The sequence below is a fragment of the Ovis aries genome, chromosome X, assembly GCF_016772045.2.
Source record: "Ovis aries strain OAR_USU_Benz2616 breed Rambouillet chromosome X, ARS-UI_Ramb_v3.0, whole genome shotgun sequence".
Taxonomy (NCBI): domain Eukaryota; kingdom Metazoa; phylum Chordata; class Mammalia; order Artiodactyla; family Bovidae; genus Ovis; species Ovis aries.
The window spans coordinates 17,986,110-18,010,002 of NC_056080.1; the positions used below are offsets into that span (position 1 = coordinate 17,986,110).

Here is a 23,893-nt window from a genome sequence, read left to right on the forward strand (position 1 = left end):
GATTGCTTAGGCTATGTGGGGGTCTTGTGTGATAAAATTCTATATGAATTTTAGTTTTTTTTTCCTACTTCTGTGGAAAATGCAGTTGGGATTTTGACAGATTCTATAATATTTTTATATCATACTAGGTAACCTCCCCATTTGAATTAAGAAGTGAAAGGAGAAGATAAATGAAGAAGGAACTGAACTTTTATTAACAGCCATCTAGCTGCTGGGAGCTATGCAGGCCACTTGCATATGGTTTATCTGTTTTAATCCACACCATAGTATTGTCATCCTGGTACCTTGTCAACATCACATTGCTGGTAAGTGATTCAAATATCAAAGCAAATGCTCTTCTCACAACCCAGAATGACTCCCTATAAGGCAGTGGTCTCCCATCAGGCTGGTTTTGTCCCTAGGGGACACCTAGCAATGTCTGGAGGCACTTTTGATGGTCACAACTTTGGTTGAGGGGGGTGGCTACTGGCATCTAGTGTAGAAGGACTGGGAAGTTGCTAAGCTTCCTACAATACATAAGACGGCCTCCCAAACAGAATTATGCAGCCTCAGATGTCAGTAATGCAAAGCTGAGAAACTTGCTGTACATTAATCAACTCTGATTTGACTAAACACACTATTCTTTCTCCTACAAATCTCTACATTCAAACAAAGTTTGTCTCATTCAAAATCATCACCTCAGAGGACCATGTACTTACCCCAGCAACGTTTTCATGCTAACAACACTTTTATCGGCACTGCTTTATGAAATTTCTTCCTTTAAACTATCTTCTTTGGTGGCACAATCTCTGCATTTTCCAAGTGGTTTTGATATTTAGAAATGGTCAAACATTTTCTCTTAAACTTGGTAAAAATACAGATGAATAAACTACACAGTAAGAGTCAGTCACCGCCAAGCACTAGCTTCATGCCAGGATTACTCTCTGGAATGCTTACTACATGGTAAATGTTAGTGCCCATTTTACATATGAGGAAGGTAAGGCTTCAGGAGATTCAGTGGCTTGATCATGGCCATGAGACTTAAGTATAGGAGTTGGAATTCAAATCCAAATCTGTTTTCCTTCAAAGCCCAAAGTAATGATACTAATTTCCTATAGGCCATGTTAGCTGACAAAACAATGCTGAAGGAGAAAAATCTCCCCCCACCCAATGATACAATGGTATTCTGAATAATGGCAGCGTTGTCAAAGGCAGAACACTGCAGCATGATTAATTTGAAGAGAACAAGTTCACTTGTCTATGTAAGTTCAAGTGTGTAATATGTACACATGTGATCACATTTTTAAATCACTCATTAACTTGAGTCACTGGTAATGAGCTCTCTCCTTCTTTGGCACAAAGCCCTTCCACTGACATACAAATAAGTCAGTAAATGAAGGAAGGACAAAAGAAAGGGAATTACAGCAGGAATTTGACAGAAAAGGAAGATAACATACACTCAAGGATACCAGCAGGGAGGAAGGAGGACAGATAGAAGAGATAACGTCTCTGGATAAAAATTTTTCAAAAGGAAAATATGTATTATCAGCCAGGCCACTGCTCAGAAAATATAAGATCATCTATTTCTCAGAAAAAAATGCAATTGGTCTTTTGGTATAAAAAGTGTTTACTATGAAAGTGGCTTTAATATTCAGCTACTGTCTAATGCCCTCATCATACATGAAAAAATGAGACATAATAGTATGGCCCAACAGATGCTGAGTAAATTAGGTTGAATTCCATCTATAGGTTTTATAGAGCAAATATATCCTTCTCAAAGGATCAAGGAGTGCCTGGTACCCTTGCCAGCTAGACCTCTAGAACGTTCCAAAGCATCTTAAACACCTAAGATGATATCACCATCCTTAGCATCTTAAATACTTAAGATCATATCTTATCTTTGCTTTTCTATATAGTTAAAGGTTTCTACATCTGTAAAGCAAATAGTTTAGCTTTGCATGTTTTTTTTGTATTTTATAGAATTTAAGATGTCATTATTTGATGGCTCAATAAGAAAGAAAAAAAATCTATTAACTAAATCATGACCAAGTATTATGAGGTCACCAATTGTAAGATAACAAATTTCAGCATTACTTTTAAAATATAAAAAATTCTGCATCTTAAAGGAAGAAATAAGATACATGGAATTATCTTATATGTTATTTTTATGTCTTGCTTCTTTGGCGTAACATTATGTGGGGCTTCCAGGTAGTGCAGTGGCGGAGAGTTCGCCTGCCAATGCAGGAGATGCGGGTTTGATCCCTGGGTTGGGAAGATCTCCTGGAGGCGGCGGCGGCAACCTGCCCCAGTGCTCTTGCCTGGAGGATCCCATGACACAGGCGCTTGGCAGGTTGCAGTCCATGGGGTTGCAAAGAGTCGCACACAAATGAGCATGCATGGACACACACACACACACAAAGTATGGCCCTACAATTCCAAGAGGCCTATGGCTTATTTTAGATGCCAAAGAAAATAGAAGCTCAAGCTTTCTGGGCAGAGTTCCCTTGATTATGCCATGATATGAAACCAGTGTATGTAGAAAACTGGGTTGAAACTGGGGAGTTCTGGTTCCCAAGCTCTTATTGACCAGCTGCTTTATTCTGGGCCCTTGCCTTTCTTTCTCCTCTCTAAAACAAAGGATCGAGACTACATGTTTCCTTATAAATGCATAGCTTCTGTGGTTCCCTTCGTTGCCAGGAAAACAGTCACCACAAATACGTATCCTTCTTTTTGCAACACGGTTTTAGGTCCCTGGAGGCAAATGGGCTAGGAAAGTAGTGCTAGTAAGTCAGACACAGAAAGACAACTATCGAATGACATCGCTAATATGTGGCGTCTAAAAAAATGATACAAATGAACTTACTTACAAAACACGAATAGTCCCACAGAGATAGAAAACAAATTTATGGGTACCAAAGAGAAAAGGGGGGGAGGGATAAATTAGGAGATTGGGATTAACATATAGATACTACTATATATAAAATAGATACAAGGACTTACTTAATAGAACAGGGAACTATACATATTATAATAACTTATAATGGAAAAGAATCTGAAAAAGAATATATATGTAATATGTAATCACTTTGCTGTATACCTGAAACTGACATAACATTGCAAACCAACCATGTTGTTTAGTCGCTAAGCTGGGTCCAACTTTTTGCGACTCCATGGACTATAACCCGCCAGGCTCCTCCATCCATGGGATTCCCCAGGCAAGAATACTGGAGTGGGTTGCCATTTCCTTCTCCAGGGGATCTTCCCGACCCAGGGATCAAACCCACATCTCCTGCATTGGCAGGCAGGTTCTTTACTACTGAGACATCTGGGAAGTCCCTGTAAACCAACTATACTTCAATTAAAAAAGACAAAAAAAAGTAGGGTGATGTCATCATTTTCCTACCCTTTACAAACATGTAACAAAAATGGTTCTTTACCTAAACACATGAATTAATATGGTGAGTTCACACAGTGAACATAAAAGAAAGAAAAGGAGGCTGGCGGTTACTGCAGAGACACAAGTTCTCTCCATCCCTCCACCTGAGCAGAGGCCTGGCTGGGTGGCCCAGAGGTTGAGGATGAGCTGACTGCTGTAGGTTCTGGAACAAGCCTGAAGTCCCTTTGGTGTGTGCTGGATTCAGTATCATTCATCTTATATTCCCCCACACATGTTTCTAGGGCCCACAGAGTTTCTTCCTCTCTCCATCCTTAACTTGTTCACAGAGCGATACATCAGCTATTCCAATACACGTATCACACATTCAGTCTCCCCTTCCACTTTGCTGAATAGTTCAATGTTGCCAGGGTTGGCAGTCTGGACCCAAAGATGCAGAGAGTAGAATAAGAGTATACTCCCACTCTGTGACAGGCCAATTTTGTTGTTTTCAAACCCTGGACTTTGATTCTGTTGTTGTTCTTCCAGACCATGCATCTGCCTGCTGCCTTGATCCCTAGTTGGATCTTCTAGCTGCCTTAGCATATCTAATGAAGTCCCGTCTGTAAAAGCAACAGCCGGTAAAAACTGTTCATAAAGGTTCTGTGCCACTGGGAGGCAAGCGATTTAAGTGCTCAGTGGAAATGGGAAGTACCTTTGACTGGGCTTCTGAATGCAGTGAAGGGGAAGCTGTTAGGAAAAGATGCCAGTTCAAGGCAGCATAATACAGGAGCCCTTGGCATCTGACAGTGCAGTCATTCATCACTGTCAACCTTTAGTAACGCTAATGGTCATGATTTGTTCCACTTCCTAAGAGTTAAAGGTCAACTGTAATGCAGGAAAATTCATTATTTGTTCAACACTGATATTCCCCTTTATAAACACACAGTACCTCCATACACTTTCTCAAAACAGTACATGATGCCAAGTCCTACTGTGACTCTGCTGATGGGTGGCCAAGTTATAGCTAAAGCAAAGATTCAGGACCAGACTACATGGATACATGAGGCAAATATTGCAGTTCCACAGAAAATCCCTCTTTGGTTGGAGAAAATGAAATTCTTGGCAATGAGGGGCCTGACCGGCCTCAGTACATATTTGTGGTGATTATTTTCCTGACAGTGAAGAGAACCACTGTCTAACAGGACAGAGGTCCCCAGCGCCCAGGATCTAATGCCTGATGATCTGAGGTGGAGCTGATGTAATAATCATAGAAATAAGGTACACAATAAATGTAATATATTTGAATCATCCTCAAACCACCCCCCCCCCAACCCTGCTCCATGGAAAAGTTGTCTTCCATGAAATGGGTCCTAGGTACCAAAAAGGTTGGGGACCGCTGTACAGGGGACAATCAGACTAGAAGGAGAAGACCAATCATCAGAAAGGTGGTTGTCCAGAGAATAATCCCAGCCATTCCACCTCCAAATGGGAAATGTGTATCATCTTGGAATCACTTTATCTTGCCATGCCGGGTTCTCCTAGATACTGATTTTCCATTTCAGAACATGTTTTATTCTTTTATTACTTTGAGTGGATGGTAATCAGACTATTTCATTCTGCTTGACAACTGGTACCTCTACTTGGTCCAGGAAAAGACTTGGTGGTGAGTGATTTAAAAAGCCCTCTTAGTTTCAATTTAACAAGCCATTTTAAAAAATAGCACTTATGGTATGCCAGGCATTCTTCCAAAAACTTCACCAGGGATAACTGATTAATTCTTTTAAGTCAAGGATCGACCAAGTATAATTTAAGAATAAATTATATTTAAGATAAATTATACTTAAATATAATTTATATATTATCTTAAATATATTCTTAAATTATACTTAAATAAATTTATATATTAAGAATAAATTATAACAATAAATTATATATAGTTAATATATAATTAAGTATAAATTATATCTATCTCCCCACTACTCTGGGGGGACAGAGTTATAGAACTTCCTTTTCAGGCTTAAGGAAGATGCCCATCCCCATGTTCCCTGCCTTGGGATGCTGAGTTTAAAGACTGCTGGGGAGAGAGAAGGCATATTTTCATAGAGACCATGGAGCTCCTCCACCAAAACGAGTAAAAATCCTGACTACCAAGGCTTGCTGGCTGCCTGGTGGCTCAGAATCTGATAAAGAATTTGCCTGCAATGTGGGAGGCCTGGGTTCAGTCCCTGGGTTGGGAAGATGCCCTGGAGAAGGGAATGGTTACCCACTGCAGTATTCTTGCCTGGAGAATTCCATTAACAGAGGAGCCTGGCGGGCTACAGTCCATGGGGTCGCAAAGAGCTGGACACGACTGAGCAACTTCTCTTAAGCACTGCTTGCAGGTGTCTAGTACAGTAGGACACAAGCATGTGCTATGTGCCCAACAGAAATGTGCCCAGAGGTGTGCAAAGGCCACATATAAATGCTAATAGCAGCACTGTTCTCAGTACCCCCAAACTGGAAACAACCTCGTCTGCCAGCTGTGGAATGCATAAATCACTTGCGGCACATCCACACAGCAAAATACTCCACAGCAAGGAGAAGGAATGAACCACTGACACCATAAACAGCGTGGGCAAATCTCAGAAACACGAGACCGAGTGTAGGTAGCCAGGCACAAGAGTACATACTATGTGACTGCTGTTTAATTGCTCAGCCGTGTCTCACTCTTTGTGATCCCATGGACTGTAGCCCATCAGGCTCCTCTACCCATGGAATTCTCCAGCGAGAATACTGGAGTGGGTTGCCATTTCCTTCTCCAGGGGATCCTCCTGACCTGTGTCTCCTGCATTGGCAGGCGGATTCTTTACCACTGAGCCACCTGGGAAGCCCATACTGTGTGATTCCATTTATACAAAGTTCAAGGACAGAAAAAACTCATCTCTGGAGACAGAGGTTGCAATATATGAAGAGTGGGGGCCTGTAGAGGGGTGGGGACTACCTGCAAAGGGGAACAAAGGAACTTCCGGGGTGGGAGTGGAACTACTTCATATTTTGATAGGCGTGTTGTTTACATGTGTATATCTATTTATTAAAACTCATGTTGTATAAAGATCTACACACTTCACTGCCTGTGTGCTTTATATACTTCAACACAAAAAAGAGATGTTCCCTCATATGCGTTACAAGAATCCTGAAGCCACAGATTGTGTGGCTGCTGCCATGCAGGTGCTGCCAGTGGCAAGTCCACCGTCTACAGCTTAATCCAGCTGCTGCAGCAAAGCCAAGCCTCTGAGAAATCAGATGCAAGTGTCCTCTAACTCGGTCCCCATCAACCCTCACCGCACTCATTCCCTAAGGAAGATGCTTGCCACGGAGGGTTGATAAGAAGGTGCCAGAACTCTGATTCTCAAGCCACATTTGAATATCCTCAAGTTTTGGCAGTGTGATTCAAACATGAGCGATTCCTAGCCCCAGCAGCAAGTGGATTTGCATGTAGCTCTCACTATGTTCACCCAATGCCACCCCACTTCCTGTATCTTATCAGGGAGGAAGAGTAACTGTAGGACTAAGATGTTTAGGCAGCTTGGATTTTGTGAGATTAGATGCATCAAACTCCTAGTTCTTCTCCACATGGCCACTCAGTGAGAGACTCTATTTCCCAGCTTCCCTTATAGTTAGATAGGGGTCATGACTGTGCTCTCACCAACAGAATGTCAGTGGAAGCGGCCCATGCAAATTCTACTTGCTTTAAAGGAAATGGCTTAACTGGGCTTCCACACGACTTCTTTCATCAGGTTGGAAGAAAGAGTAAAGCAGTGACCGAGTTTCAACTAGAAGACAACAACACTCTTGGGAATGAACGAGCTACAAAATGGGCAGAAGTTAGGTCCCTGAACAACTCTTATGTCACTAGCCTGGTCCACTCACCTCTAGACTGCTATGTGAAGGAGAAATTTCAATCACTGCATTTGGGGTCTCTATACTACAGCATCTTAGCTGACACCCCTAGCAATAAGCTTTTGAGGCTCAGGGTCTCCAGAGAGGAATTTTCAAGTCTCACATACTCTACCTAGCCCAGTAAATCAGATTACACCAGTACAGGAAGACAGCAGCCCTCTTTCCCGTCATTCAGTGTTAATCCTGTTGTTAAACTAGCCCCCTACCTGCACAGTCTATGAGACATTTTCAGCTCCTCGTTGGTATATACCAGTCCTGTCACAACACAGTCCCACCCTCCACACTCTGCCTCACTGCACACATTTGCTGCACCTATAGCTCCTATTCTGGAGGTCCCCTGAAAGCATATGCACGTGAAGAACTCTCTGCTCACCCTTCTGGCCATGTGGAGTGGCCTCTTCCTCACCCCCATCCCGTGGTCTCTCCCGCCCATGAGGCAATTCTTACTAAATCTTCAAACCCCAGCCTGAAAGACTCCCAAGAAGCCTCTTGAAAACCCCAAAGCAGAATGACTTCCTCCCTCTACTATGCTGCGGTATTCATGAAGACATTTATCACTCTGAGCTGTCAGGGTTTAGGTACACGACTGACCTCACAGCTAGAATATATGCTCTGAAGACAAAGTCCCTGAAGGTTAAGATCATGTCATGTCTATTTTCTTAACTTTGGCATTCAGTCATGATCTGGCTCATACTCAACAAGGGTTGAATAAAAGAGAATTTAAGATGCTCAACATCACTCATTATTATAGAAATGCAAATAAAACTACAATGAGGTATCACCTCACACTGGTCAGAATGGCCATCATCAAAAAGTCTACAAGCAATAAATGCTGGAGAGGGTATGGGGAAAAGGAGACCCTCCTACACTGTTGGTGAGAATGTAAGCTGGTATAGCCACAATGGAGAACAGTATGGAGGTTCCTTGAAAACCATAATTCAAAAAGACAGATGTACCCCAATGTTCAATGCAGCACTATTTACAATAGCCAGGATATGGAAGCAACCTAGATGTGCATCAACAGAGGAATAGATAAAGAAGATGTGAGACATATATATGATGAAATACTACTTGGCCCTAAAAAGGAATGAAATTGGGTCATTTGCAGTGATGTTGATGGACCTAGAATCTGTCATACAGAGTAAAGTAAGTCAGAAAGAGAAAAACAAGTATCATATATTAATATATACTTGTGGAATCTATAAAAAGGGTACAGATGAATCTATCTGAAGGGCAGAAACAGAGATACAGATGTAGAGAAAGGATATGTGAATACTGTGGGGGAAGGGGAGGGCAGGACAAATTGAAGTGAATAACAATGACATATACACACTACCACGTGTAAAATAGCTAATGGGAAGCTGCTGTGCAACACAGGGAGCTCAGCCCGGTGCTCTGTGATGATCCAGAGGGGTAGGCTAGGGGGTGCGAGGGAGCCTCAAGAGGGAGGGGATATACGCATATAGCTGATACACTTAGTTGTACAGTAGAAACTGGCAACATTGTAAAGCAATTATACTACAATTTCAAAAAAGAAGAAAAAGAAGCAAAATTTAACAGCTGGCCTGCTTCAAAACTCTATCCATATATTATCACTTACCTATTCAGTGCAAACGCATAGTGGAATTTAATGTTATGCTGGTCAGCCAAATCACACGTAGGCAGCATCTCCAGTGTTTCTACCAGCTTCACCATTGCATCATAGTCCTGTTGGCAAGAGGTCCCAAGGTGAAAGAGGAAACGCAGCTCTTTGCAGGGTTTCTTAAACAGTTATAAACATGAGACCACCTCAGCATTTAAATATAGGCCCTTCCCTACAGGCAGCATTTAGTGACGTTAAAGTCCTTAAAAGAAGAGCAATGAGATTAACAACAGCAACAAGATGGATGAGAGAAGTCAGAGGAAGAATCCCTGCTCTCGGAGGTCACGAAAGGACCAAGGAAAGGAAGTTAGATTCAGAGACGATAAACGAATGAGCCAAGCAGCTAGGAAAAGCTACCACATTTTTAGTGTAGGAGAGTTATCACCACTGGCAGGGTTGTGGGTTAAAATGAACTGGATGTAAATATATAAGAAATCTTACAGTCATTTGCCACGTAAAGGGAGGAAATATCCCAAGGCTTCCTATTTTGTCAGAAACATTCCAATTCATTTAAATCAGTTTCTCAACCTTGGCACTTATTGACATTTGGGGGCTGGATCATTTTTTATGGTGGGGGCTGCCCTGTGTATCGTAGGATATTAAGCAGCACCTGTGATCTTGACCCACTAGGTGTCAGTAGCACTCCGGCCCCCCACCCCAAGTTGTGACAACCCAAAATATCTCCAGACACTGCCACATGTCCCCCGCTCGAGAACCACGGCTCTAAACTGCATAATTACCCAGGGAAAAACTGCTACCGTGTTCGTCTCGGCTGCATCCCCTGTGAGCAGTGCCATCTGTTACCCTTTCAGCCGACTCAGAATCACTGTTACTGGCCAACTTGTTGACAGCTGGCCACAGTTAGCAGACGAGGACTTCCCACCGAAATCTCACGCCTGTTTTGTGGCATGGCACTTTGATGCTGCTGCCCAAGGAAAGGGAAAGCAGAGTACTGCAAGAAGCTTCTGACTCGTCTTTGAGCCTGAGAGCCCCACCAAGGGAAGGTTATAAAGAGCAGAGGTGCGTGAAAGCACGGGCAGAAGGAAGCCAGCCACTCAACAGAAGAAAGACCTCAAACAAGGTCCTTCCCATTCTCTTGTTCCATGGGGCATCGCTCAGTCAGCATAATTTCTAATAGCATCTGCTATTAAAATCAATTAGATGCATCTGTTTGTCACCAGGGGCATGAGTTCCTTAAGTGGTTGACTCTTGTTCTTGGCTCAGGTCATAAATGGAAGCCTCTCTCGTCTAAAGACCTGTGGCCAACAACCTCCAACATGGCTTTGTACTGACAGAATTCTACAGGTTATGTACACTGCTCTGTTCCTCCAAAGGGAAGGAAGACAAGATGTCTTGGAAATGGCTCCACAGCATTAAACTTAGAGGGGGGAAATGATTGCTTTCCTCCATGGTACCATGTTCTACAAACCCTGTCTTCAGGACTTTTCAGAAGTCTCTGTCCCTTGTCTTAGAATAAAGCCCTGCAGCCGCTGATTCCTGGAGATGCCTCTGTTACTCCTGCTCTCCCTTTCACTAACAGGTAGTGCTAAACAAAGAAGTGACAAAGGCCTAAAGGAAGTAGAAGAGCAGAGGCATTAAGAGCAAGGACAACAGAGCTGGTTGTCTCAGTTTGAATCTTGACTTTTGCCAACTACTGTGTGACCTTAGGCAAGTTATTTAGCTTCTCTGTACCTCATGTTCCTCATTTTTAAAATGGGAATAATCAGACTGTGCGCCCCATAGGCTTCTGAAGAGGATTAAGTGAATTAGGACTTACAAAGGGCTTGGAACAACGCCTAGCACAAACTGCATATAAACTGTTAAATTCTGAACTCCTTTTACTAAGCAGTACCGTATCTAAGAATTTGCTTGAGCACCCTTCTGACATGACGAAACCTTCTGCAACATTTCTACCACAAAAGATATGCGAGGTGACCTATGACCCAGCCACATTCCTATTTTGGCTATAAAACAACTACCTAACCATACATCTAGTGTATGAGCACTTCATACGAGGAATTCTCCATGTCAGGGAAGAATCGTGTTAGCTTCAGATAAGCATATGGCATACCTGGATATCGCGATAGGACAGCAGTAAATTAATGACGATGTCTGAGGTCAGAACCTCAGTGTTATCCATGCGGAGTTTGATCCGAGCCAGCTCCTTGGCCAGTTCATCACCCTGGTATTTCTCTCTGGCTCTCCGGATGTCATTTAACAAGGTTTCTTTGTAATAAGCACTGGAGAAGGAAACAAGAAAAGCTCCAGTCATGCCTACAAGCATCCAGGACTGTGCTGCAGCCCAAACAAACCTAGCTCTCATGGACATGACTTAGGCTAACACACGGGAGCCTCGCCCACACCTGAGCCTCGCAGATCAGCCAATGGGGAGCATGTCGTACTTGTGAGTGTCACTTTGCAAAAACCTAACCACTCAACAGTTACAAAGAAAATCAGTTCATTATGACCTTGAAAATATTTTCAAACTTGACCCCTGATGTATTTGGATAACACACAGGACTCACTAGCTACCCCACCCCATCCCCTCTCCTCCGGTATTTTCAAACACATAGAGGACAAGAAAGCACTTGACTTGAACAGTAATTTCCCCACCGTTAAGAGATTTTTCACAAAGCCGAACAAAACTCCAAAGCCATGAAACACAGTAAGATGAGTGTCTTTAAGATGTATCTTTCAGGTATCCCCAGCTACTAATCACAAAGCTTTTTACACTTGGTCGAGAAACAAAATCTGGATGTGTCCATGAGCAATACAAGAAGCCATGCCTGGACGCCTGCAGACCACCTCTGCCTCTCACCCCCTATTCTCTGTATCATTTTTGACAGCCAGAATGCTTTCCTAATGGAAGACACAGAACTTCCTTTATGTGGGCATCCAGATAATAACAGGGATGTATTACAACATTTAAAGCAGTTTAAAATCACACTGGAATGTCTCACCATAGCCCCTCTAAGAACCAATGCTAGTATTCAGTACTTGGTTTAAAATAGATGGATTTAAATATGTTGTCTACTTTCCAAGCAATTTTTTTTTTCCTATGGAGACTGAGCATGACCAAGTTATAATACTGTCAACCCATTACACAGCTGAAACGATTTAACCGTATACAGTAACATCAGGTTGTTTATTAAAAAGAGCAAGTTTAACAAGTAATAGTCTTCAGAGAATGAGAAACAATACCAAAGAATAACCAATGTTGATTTTAATTGTTACAAAACTCTGTCCCAAAAAGTGTTTACAGTACACTGCCTGGTCCAATGCTTATAATAAATCTCAACATTTCAGTAATTAAGTGAAATTAATTTACTTTCACTTAAGTAAAGTGAAAGTGCTCTGATATAACCACTTCACACCAGTCAGAATGTCTGCGATCCAAAAATCTGCAAGCAATAAATGCTGGAGAGGGTGTGGAGAAAAGGGAACCCTCCTACACTGTTGGTGGGAATGCAAACTAGTACAGCCACTATGGAGAACAGTGTGGAGATTCCTTAAAAAATTGCAAATAGAACTGCCTTATGACCCAGCAATCCCACTTCTGGGCATACACACCGAGGAAACCAGAATTGAAAGAGACACATGTACCCCAATGTTCATCGCAGCACTATTTATAATAGCCAGGACATGGAAACAACCTAGATGCCCATCAGCAGATGAATGGATAAGAAAGCTGTGGTACATATAAACAATGGAGTATTACTCAGCCGTTAAAAAGAATTCATTTGAATCAGTTCTGATGAGATGGATGAAACTGGAGCCGATTATACAGAGTGAAGTAAGCCAGAAAGAAAAACACCAATACAGTATACTAACGCATATATATGGAATTTAGAAAGATGGCAATGATGACCCTGTATGCGAGAAAGCAAAAAAGACACAGATGTGCATAGCAGACTTTTGGACTCAGAGGGAGAGGGAGAGGGTGGGATGATTTGGGAGAATGGCATTGAAACATGTATACTATCATGTAAGAATCGAATCGCCAGTCTATGTCTGATGCAGGATACAGCATGCTTGGGGCTGGTGCATGGGGATGACCCAGAGGGATGTTATGGGGAGGGAGGTGGGAGGGGGTTCATGTTTGGGAACGCATGTACACCCGTGGTGGATTCATGTCAATGTATGGCAAAACCAATACAGTATTGTAAAGTAAAATAAAAATAAAAAATTTTAAAAAAAGAATAAAAAAATAAATAAAAATAAAAGTATCAGTGTATTGCTTTAATTTTTATTTCCTTGTCTCTTGCTTATTACCTCAATGATGAGCAAATTAGTAGATTCTACTAATGTTTAAAATTCTATGATTAATCAAATGAATAATTAAGTTGGGTGATAGCCACTGTCCATTTGCTGGACTATAAAGGTATCAAAAGCTATTAAAGTGTTATTAGTTTCACCTGTCAAGTAAAAATGTACACACTTTAGTCTTGTTTTCAAGGGAACTCTGAAAAATAGTTTCAATAAACTAAGAAACCTAATAAGCACGGCAACCTGTAAGTAAATAAACAAAACACTGAATTAAACACTGAATTAAGTATGGCTTGGAGACAACATGTATGTAATAAACATGCAGCCATTTCTGCCTCTGGTAACCAGGAAAGATACTGCTAATCAGTGTGAACTTGGAAATGGCTTCAAATCCCTTTTCTGCACAGGGCTCCGGGTGGCCTTCATCAATCTATGCAAGTTGGCACTTGAGCCGAAAATCTGTCTGCCATCCCTGTTACAGAGGTTTTCAACCATTAGCATCTTTTACCCTCTCACTAACCCTTGCCAGGTATCTGGGAGTTCAACGGGTGGAATCAACCAACAGGTATTTCAAGTTCTTCGAAATTAAACTGAATTGAAAGACTTGTCTTCCTACTGAAACATACATGAAGTGAATGAGAAACAAACCTGAGGCCACTTCTTGCAGATACCTTGTTCATCTGGCAGACTCAAGCTAGCCGACTTCCTCGTCAGACCTGAAAAAATGATCCTGGGAGACTTTTCTCCCTGAACCTCACTAGAATATTCACTGTGCAGTAAGACAATAGCTAGCAAGCTGGGTCCGAATGAGGTTTTTGAGGGATATGCTGCAAAAGGTGCCCCGTTTACTTTCTAGATTGGCATGTGGTCACATATGCCTGAGTTGCCAGTCTTCTTTTCCCATTACAACCTGTAGCAGAAACTGTGTGTCCAGAGAAGAGGTGACAGGATAGAAAAGGAGAACAGACTATGAACAAGCATGCACCTCCCACCAGCCCCACAGTAGTAATGCTCCACAGTTTGGGGGACCACAGCGCAAGCCAGAGGGACGTGTGGCCCTTATACTTCAAGTTAGTTCTGCCAGTGCTTTGGATTTTCATTTGTTTTGGAAAGACAAATCCTTCTCCTTGTGACTTAACTTTCAGGAGTAAATCCTTTAAACTGGCTACAGGCAAAGAAAATCTGAATTCTTTCTTTAAGTGGAATAATTTTTCTGCCTTCAAGTTTCAAAACAGGGGTATTTCCAGGACTGGTTTCTTGAGCACTGAGGCTCCAAGAAGTTAGCTGACTGTTCCAAGGCTACACAGGGAAGGACCGCCTGAGCCAGGATTCAAATCCAAACCTGTCAGCTCTTGAATTACTGCTCCACACCTTCTCCAACATAAATCTACCAAGAACATGTCCCAGGGCACACTGTGGTCAGGATGGCTTCAGCTTGACTCAATATACCCTGACTTGTACAGCATAGGGGCTAATGTTTGGAATAACCTTGCTGACACATTTTAACAGCTTCAACAGCTGATTGGCAGTGGGCAGGAACTCACCTTCAGAAATGATCTTAGAACACAGAACGTCAGAGTTGAAAGTGCATTAAAGAAAATCAATGATTTAAGTTCCTTATTTTCTAAATGAGAAAACAGCTACAGAAAAGCTATTTGTCAAGGTTGCATAAGGAGCTGGAACCAAACACAAACTGAACCCTGACCTCAACTCCAGTTTCATTCTCTTTCAGCTACACCTCAACAGCCCAATGCAGTGAGCCAGTGTGAAACCCTGGATTCCAGGACGACTTTAAAGTGACTGGTTGGAGTTCCCCACTCTCTGGGCACTATGGTCTCTTGAAGGTACATCACCTCCATGGACACGAAGGGAAAATTTTGGTCAAGCTCCCCAGGTTGAGGACAGTTGATGGGAATTACCATGAGGTCACATGGATGTCCTTGAGGAGGCTAGTAAACCTGTCCACCAGAGGCACACACAGTGGACCCAGGAGGGTGTCCCAGTTGGGCTGCATGTACTCTGAGGCACGCCGCTGGGCATCACTCTCGCAGCAAAAATAATCAGCGCATGGTGTCACGATGTATGGGATGAAATAATAATTTCCACTGGATGCCTGGAAAAAAGAAACAAAAATGTTTCACAAAATAAGCAATGCAGAAGCACAGCTGTGGATTTGGGCAGGTGGAACCTTGGTGGGACAGGAAAGGAGAAAATGCCTGACGATGAACAACTACTTGCACAATATGACTATGAATCTATCAGATGCAAACAGGAAACCACTCCATTTCACAAGCTCTAACACATGGGCATACAACAAAAATTTGGTTTTCAATGCTGAACTGAGCAGTATACATCTCTGAATTTCACTGGCAGAGATTTTAGGTTTTTAATTCTCAGAAATTACCAACACAATATTGTAAAGTAATTAGCCTCCAATTAAAATAAATAAATTAATATTTTTAAAAATAAAAAAATTAAAAAAAAAGAAATTATATTTCATTACATATCCTCCAAATCAGAGGGGACTTCAGCCCAATGATAACCAAGAAGTAAAATGTAAAGGTTTAATTTCTTTCTTTTGGCATGGCTGGAAAAGCCTTATTATTTGATAATTTAACCACAGGTGAATTATTTATAAACTTTGTTGAGTAGAAACTGTTTTGCAGGAAGCAGATATTAACAGATATGATTAGTCCCAGAGATGTTTTTCCATTGTCAAATAATACCCAAGTAAAACTATGCTTTTTCTATGGAATAATCATGATTCATAGTCAAATTGCAACCATTTTTTAAAGCATAAATGCTAACTTTAGTTTTTTTACTCTTTCAGTTTTTAAATTATGAAGTTATGATAACATATTTACAGGAGACTTGGAAAATATACAACAAAGTTACATATAGTTCTACTATATATTACAATTATTTTAAATAGTTAAATTTTTAGTTGGAGTTTCTTTATCAAACTCTCAAGTATTAATAGAATGAATATACAGAAAAGTAGAAGGAAAGTACCATGAACCAATTCAAAATAATATAATTTTCACACAATAGTAGGATACAAATTCTATTCAAGTTCCCATAGACTATATATAAACTAGGAGACACTGGAACATAGCCAGGGACATAAAACAGGTGCAAAAAATTCATGGTCTAAAGGTACTGAAATCATACAGAGTTGGTTCTCTTATCACTGTGGAATTATGTTAGAAATCAGTATCAAAAGATATTTGAAAATAACCCACATATTTTCAAGTGCAATGTGACATTTACCAAGAGAGATCTCTGACTTAGCCATTGAAAGCCTCAGTAAACTTAGAAGACTGAAAAAACACAGAGGGTGATTACAGAGAAGGAAGCATTAAAATGAGAAATATTAAAATGAAAAATTAATATCAAAGATATTTAAAAACCCTATGTATTTGGAAATTAAATGTCCACTTTTAAATGATGGGTGTATCTAAAAAGCCCTAACAAGGAAAACTAGAAAATATTTGTAACAGAATAAAAATGAAAAGAGAATTTACCAGAATTTGTTGCATGCAGCTGAAACTGCTCAATGCAACTAAATACAAAGCAGAATCTTGAATAAGGTATGAAAATAAATAATGGACACTAGCATAAAATCTTGTGAAATGTGTACAAAATTGTATTTTAGTTAATAATACTGTTATCACGTTTTCTCTTTTTTTTTTTTTTTTTTACAACATAGTATTTCTTGATATTCTCAGAACTGGATTAAAAGTTTTGAGCTTCAAATTTTAGTAAAAAAGATCACTAAGATAATGAACTTTCTAGTCTTTTAGCAGTAATATCAGATGCCAAAATATATGGAACTATATCAAAGTTTCGAGTGAATATTAATTAGAAACCTAGCATTCTATTTATACTAAGTCCAACAAGTGGAATTAAAATGTCATAAATTTTTTAGCTAGGCAAAAATTTATAACATTTCTAAAATATATATATATCATATATATATACACACACATACATATATGTATACATATACAAAAGTTTTTCTACTATGCTTGATAAAGGCTTGAGAAAGAAAAACAGAAAAGAGACACAGAAATTGGAAAACATAAACTAAATGAAATGGGAGCACTGAACATGAAATAGAGAAAGAAACACTACCTTTAAATAGCATTCAGCCCATGCTTGGGCTCCCTGAGAGCTCAGTTTGTAAAGGGTCTGCCTACAATGCAGGAGGCCCCAGTTCGATTCCTGGGTCGGGAAGATCCTCTGGAGAAGGGATAGGCTACCCACTCCAGTATTCTTGGGCTTCCCTTGTGGCTCAGCTGGTAAAGAATCCGGCTGCAATGTGGGAGATCTAGGTTTGATCCCTGGGTTGGGTAGATCCCCTGGAGAAGGGAAAGGCTACCCACTCCAGTATTCTTGGGCTTCCCTTGTGGCTCAGTTGGTAAAGAATCTACCTGCAATGCAGGAGACCTGGGTTCGACCCGTGGGTTGGGAGGGTCTCCTTCAGGAGGGAAAGGCCACCTACTCCAGTATTCTGGACTGGAGAATTCCAAGGACTATACAGTCCATGGGGTTGCAAAGAGTCGGATATGACTGAGAGGCTTTCACTTTTCACTTTTTCAATCCCATTCTCAGTTTTTAGCATATCTGGAGGACTACAATACACTCTTTTTTTTTTTTAGTTTTTTATTTTTTAAATTTTAATATCTTTAATTCTTACATGCGTTCCCAAACATGAACCCCCCTCCCACCTCCCTCCCCATAACATCTCTCTGGGTCATCCCCATGCACCAGCCCCTAGCATGCTGCATCCTGCGTCAGACATAGACTGGCGATTCAATTCTTACATGATAGTATACATGTTAGAATGTCATTCTCCCAAATCATCCCACCCTCTCCCTCTCCCTCTGAGTCCAAAGGTCCGTTATACACATCTGTGTCTCTTTCCCTGTCTTGCATACAGGGTCGTCATCGCCATCTTCCTAAATTCCATATATATGTGTTAGTATACTGTATTGGGTGTTTTTCTTTCTGGCTTACTTCACTCTGTGAAATTCTATTATCACAGTCTATCTTTTGTCTGTACTGTTACAAAAATCCACTATGTTGAAATCTGACTTGTTAATTCCTATCTTCAATAAGTTTTAAAGAATTTGATGCCAGCAATAATACATCTGACTTTTCCCCCTAACTTGTTAAACTAAAGAAGTTATCTAGGAAATTTGTCATCAGTTCAGTTGCTCAGTCGTGTTTGACTCTTTGCGACCCCATGAACCGCAGCATGCCAGGCCTCCCTGTCCATCACCAACTCCCAGAGCTTGCTCAAACTCATGTCCATGGAGTCGGTGATGCCATCCAACCATTGCATCCTCTGTCGTCCCCTTCTCCTCCTGCCTTCAATCTTTCCCAGCATCAAGGTCTTTTCCAATGAGTCAGTTCTTTGCATCAGGTGGCCAAAGCATTGGAGTTTCAGCTTCAACATCAGTCCTTCCAATGAATATTCAGGACTGATTTCCTTTATGATGGACTGGTTGGATCTCCTTGCTGTCCAAGGGACTCTCAAGAGTCTTCTCCAACACCACAGTTCAAAAGCATCAATTCTTTGGCACTCAGCTTTCTTTATAGTCCAACTCTCACATCCATACATGACTACTGGAAAAACCATAGCCTTGACTAGATGGACTTTTGTTGGCAAAGTAATGTCTCTGCTTTTTAATATGCTGTCTAGGTTGGTCATAACTTTTCTTACAAGAAGTGTCTTAATTTCATGGTTGCAGTCACCATCTGCAGTGATTTTGGAGCCCCCCAAAATAAAGTCTGTCACTATTTCCCCATCTATTTGCCATGAAGTGATGGTATAATTTGGCATAACACATAACCTTGGGAAGCACACTTTCACCAAGAATGAGAAGTCAAATGAGCAACACAGCTGCTTCTAAATTAAAAAGAAATTCATTCACCCCAGAGACAACTGTCAGAATGCTACAATTTCCGATCAAACAGAAGTCTTGGGAAAACTCCACACTGGGAACTAGTTTCAAACATATAGGTGACAGACATTTTAGTTTTCCTTTTGAATAAGATTTGCTTACATAAGGTCAGGTGGTATTCTTCTTTCTATCTAAATTCAAAATACAAATAATTGTCTTGAAATTTTCTCCTTCTTTTGTACCTCCTAGGGCATCTATATCCCTGCTGAGATGTCTGTAGGCCCTAAAATACTTTGTTAAGGAAAAATGACTAGTGCTGCTCCACTCAGTCATACTTGAGACTGCATCAGCACACTTTTTCTGTAAAAGGCCAGATGGTAAATATTTTTGGTCTTGTGGGCCATATAATCTCTACTCTCCAAGTACTCAACTCTGCTGTTAAATCACGAAAGCAGCCACAGAGAAGACATAGACACATGAGCATGGCTGTGCCCAGTGAAACTATTTATGGGCAAAAATCTGAATTTCATATTTTCACATGTCCTAGAAAACTCTTTGGGCTTCCCCAGTGGCTCAGTGGTAAAGAATCTGCCTGCCGATGCAGGAGACACTGGCTCAATCCCTGGGTTGGGAGGACTACCTGGGGAAGGAAAAGGCAACGCACTCCAGTATTATTGCATGGGAAATCCCATGGACGGAGCAGCCTGGCAGGCTACAGTCCACAGGGTTGCAAACAGTTGGACACGACTTAGTGACTAAACAACGACAACAACAAAATATTCTTCATCTTCCGATTTTTTCTCAATCGTTAAAAAGTGTAAAAGCCATTGTGAGCTCACAGGTCATACTAAAACAAATGGTGGGCCAACACTTGTCTAACACTAACCTTCCTGATGTTTCATGATTCCTGATAACAGATTTTATGAAAGTACTTAGCCTGCTACAAAATAGCAGCTTGAGACTGTCCCTGTGGACTCTAGATACTGGAGTTTAACACCTCTCACTGCAAATGCTGGTGTGTTATAAAGAGAGGTGGCAACATTTTGGGTATGTTGGTGATAAATGGGGAACAGGAGGAAGACTCATGGTTACTTCCTAGCAATCACTGAACAAGGCCTGTACCAGAGGAACAAAGACCCTTCCCCCTCTGGTAATATCTGCAAATTCTCAAAGATCGATTCAAAGTGCCCAACAAAGTAAGCTTTTGATAGATTAGAGACACATTTCTCTATCAGCTATATCAAGAAAGTCATGGTGCCAAAGTTAATTAAATTAAATGTCATTATACATTCATTTATATATTAATCTGCTGGTTCTTTTACCTAAAGTTGGTTGAGTTTATGGTAAAAGATTTCCTAGTTTAGACTAAGAAGGATACAAGAACTGTGTGAATCAGTGAAGTCTAGAAGGTAAAAAATAAAAATCCTTGAAGAAATGGAGTTTGTTATTTTCAGAAAGTTAGGGCTAGTCTGGAGGTATGTGGAGCTCCTCAGATTCCCTTCCCAGAAAATCAACCATAACTGGTAACAAACATTTTTCTAAAAAAACCATTTTAAGTCTGTATAAAATATCTTAAGAGCAAATAGCAAATGGACAAGAGATCTTTATTCAAAAAAACAATTAAATCTTGATAAGGACAGTGAGGCTCTAGCATGTGAGCTATAAGCTGCTCTTCCCCTACCCTCCAGCCCAGAGTGACAGTTCTACTCTGGATGGGTACAGCCAAGAAGATGCGTTCCCCTGCCACCCCCAATCTCAAGTCGAGGATGACAGTTTCTCCCTAGGAAGGCTAGGCCACCAGCATCCTTATTCACCACGGTCTTCCAGGTAAGCAATGGTTAAGAGAACCAGGGCTCCATCCCCTCACCCACTTCCCACTTGTATGGCATCTTAGGTGAATCAGGCCAAGAATACTAGGCCCTGATCATCTATGTCCCAGCTCACATTGGATGGAGGTCCCATGTTAGGAGAGGCAAGCTGAGGAGATCAGGGGCTGCCAGCTCTGGCCAGCAGCCCACTCACAGCAGCGTATCATTCTGAAAGAGGCAGGCTGCTATCCCCTTGTCCTGCTCTGGAGCATTGGTGCAGAGCTCTGCCTAGGGTCAAGGCATGAGGTAAGAACACAGAGCTCTGCAGCTCTCCCACTGGTTTTATGTGGAATATAGCATGGGGAAGTTCAAACCTATGGAAGCTGTTAAAGACTACGAAGACTTTTGTAGCAAGAAATTAAGAGGAGGCTGGTAGGTAGCTCCATGAGAGCAATAGGTGAAAGGTAGACCAGCTAGAAGTTTAACAAAAAGGAACAGGGGAAGAGAAAGTTATGGAAGCCTTCCTGTGGTCAGAGTAGACCTTAAAGAACAGCCTTAAAAAACCACATCTGCAAAGAAGTCCAATGTTAATGATATTAGTCTGTGGAACATTCATGTCTCAGGTTATTGGCAAAAACAATAAAGCGATTAGCTACCAACTTGGGGACGCTAACAACTGGATGTGGTATCAATAAAGGAAGATCAATCAGGAACTTAAATCTCACCAGGGAACTCTCCTAGTGGCCCAGTGTTTAAGAATCTGCCTGCCAACGCAGGGGACATGGGTTCAACCCCTGATCCAGCAAGACTCCACATATTGTGGAGCAACTAAGTCCATGCGCCACAACTTCTGAGCCCAAGTGTCGCAACTACTGAAGTCAGTATGCCTTCAGCCTGTGCTTTGCAACACAAGAAGCTACTGCAATGAGAAGCCCGTGCACAGCAACAAAGACCCAGTGCAACCAAAAAAAGAAAAAAACCAAGAAGACAAACTTAATAGTGAAATTAGGGAAAGATATAGTCCAAGAGAGCCCAGCTATATAATCACTGTCATCCCCAGGTGGGGATGAAGAGTTAGGGTAGCTGTGTGCATGCCCAAGGCTGCACCTTCTAAGGAGTGACATCGGAGGCTGCACACTGTGGAGGAAACAGACCTCAGTGAACTAGTCCAGCGAAGTCACTCAACAAATAAACCAATAAACAGGAAGGAACTGCAGAGGCAGGAGGGAGAGAAATCAGTATCCAGAGTTACTACATTACCTAACGTGTGCAGTTTTCAACCACAAAAATACAAAAAATGCAAACAAACAGGGCAGTGTGGTCCATATATATGAAAAACAGCAGGCAATGAGTAACTGCCTTTGAAAGGACCCAGGTATTGGACTCAGGAGACAGAGACTTGAAAACTGCTACTATAAATATGCTAAAAAAAACTAAAGGAAACCATACTTAACAAACAATGCATCATCAAATACAGAATATCAATGAAGAGTTAGGAATTACCAAAAAAAAAAAAAAAAGTAAAGGAGAATTCTGGTGCTGCTTAGTTGCTCAGTCATGTCCAACTCTTTGCACCTCTGTCCATGAGGATTTTGCAGGCAAGAATACTGGAGTGGGCTGCCATGCCCTCCTCCAGGGGATCTTCCCAACCCAGGGACTGAACCCAGGTCTCTCACATTGTAGGTGGATTCTTTACTGTCTGAGCCACCAGGGAAGCCCCTGGAGCTAAAAAGTATAATAAAAAAATAGTGTTAGTCTTTCAGTTGTGTCTGACTCTTGGCAACACCATGGACTATAGCCGGCCAGGCTCCTCTGTCCATGGAATTCTCCAGGCAAGAATACTGGAGTGGGTAGTCATTCCCTTCTCCAGGGGATCTTCAGAACCCAGGGATCGAACCTGGGTCTCCTGCATTGTAGGCAGATTCTTAACTGTCTGAGCCACCAAGGAAGTCCCAAAAGGATAATAACCAAAATTAAAAATTCACTGAAGGGCCTCAACAGGAAATTACAGTGGAAGAAAGAATCAGCAAATTTGTAGACAGATCAACAGAGATTATGCAAACTGAAGAGAGAGGAAAAAGAATGAAGAAAAATGAATAGAACCTCAAGGAAATGTGGGACACCATCAAGTATACCAACAAAAACAGATCATAATGGGAGTCCTGGAAGGAGAGGAAAGGAGCAGGACTACACTGAAAGAAATAACTGCTGAAAAATTCAACATTTGATTACGCTAAGCTAAATTCCAAGTAGGATAAACTCAAAGAGAGCCACATCCAGATACACTGTAGTCAAAACTGTGAAAGACAAAGTCTTGAAAGCAGCAAGAGAAAAAAGTGTCTTACTGTGTACAAGGGTAACTCAATAAAATAAACATCTGACTTTTCATCAGAAGCAATGAAAGTTAGAAGGCAGTATAAAAACATATTCAAAGAGATGAGGAAAAGAAAGTCAACCAAAATCTTGTATCTAGCAAAACTATCTTTTATAAATGAAGGAGAATCTAACTTTACCTAAAGTATACAAGATCTTTAGAGAAAATTTCAACACCCTAATGAAGGATCTGAAAGAAAATGTGAGGAGAAAAGGAGAAAATAAAGACATTTTTAAGTAAACACAAACTGAGATAGTTTGTTCCTAGAAGACATGTTTCATAAAAAAAAAATACTAAAGGAAGTTCTTCAGGCTGAAAGCAAGTGATACTAGACAGTAATTTTAATTCACACAATAAAAACAAAATATGGGGACTGCCCTGGTGATCCAGTGGCCAAGACTCCATACCCCCAATGCAGAAGACCAGGGTTCCTGGTCAGAGAACTAGATCCCCCATGCAGCAACTAAGAGTTCACATGTCGCAACTAAAGATCCCACATACCACAATGAAAACTGAAGATCCTGCTTACTGCGACTAAGACCTGGTACAGCCAAATAAATCTTCTTTAAAAATACGCAATAAAGTTAGTTATATAGGTAA

General features: G+C 41.2%; 1 protein-coding gene across 2 annotated transcripts in view; it reads right to left on the reverse strand.

Moving 5' to 3' along the window:
- Window positions 1-23,893, reverse strand: part of MAP3K15 (mitogen-activated protein kinase kinase kinase 15) — a 148,306-nt gene that overhangs the window by 77,433 nt on the left and 46,980 nt on the right. For both annotated transcript variants that reach the window (XM_060407716.1, XM_042242252.2), the window contains exons 4-6: window positions 15,122-15,315; window positions 11,008-11,176; window positions 8,895-9,001 (exon numbers count right to left, since the gene is read on the reverse strand). In XM_060407716.1, coding sequence (XP_060263699.1) covers window positions 8,895-9,001; window positions 11,008-11,176; window positions 15,122-15,315 — 470 coding nt within the window. The remainder of the gene's footprint in view (window positions 1-8,894; window positions 9,002-11,007; window positions 11,177-15,121; window positions 15,316-23,893) is intronic.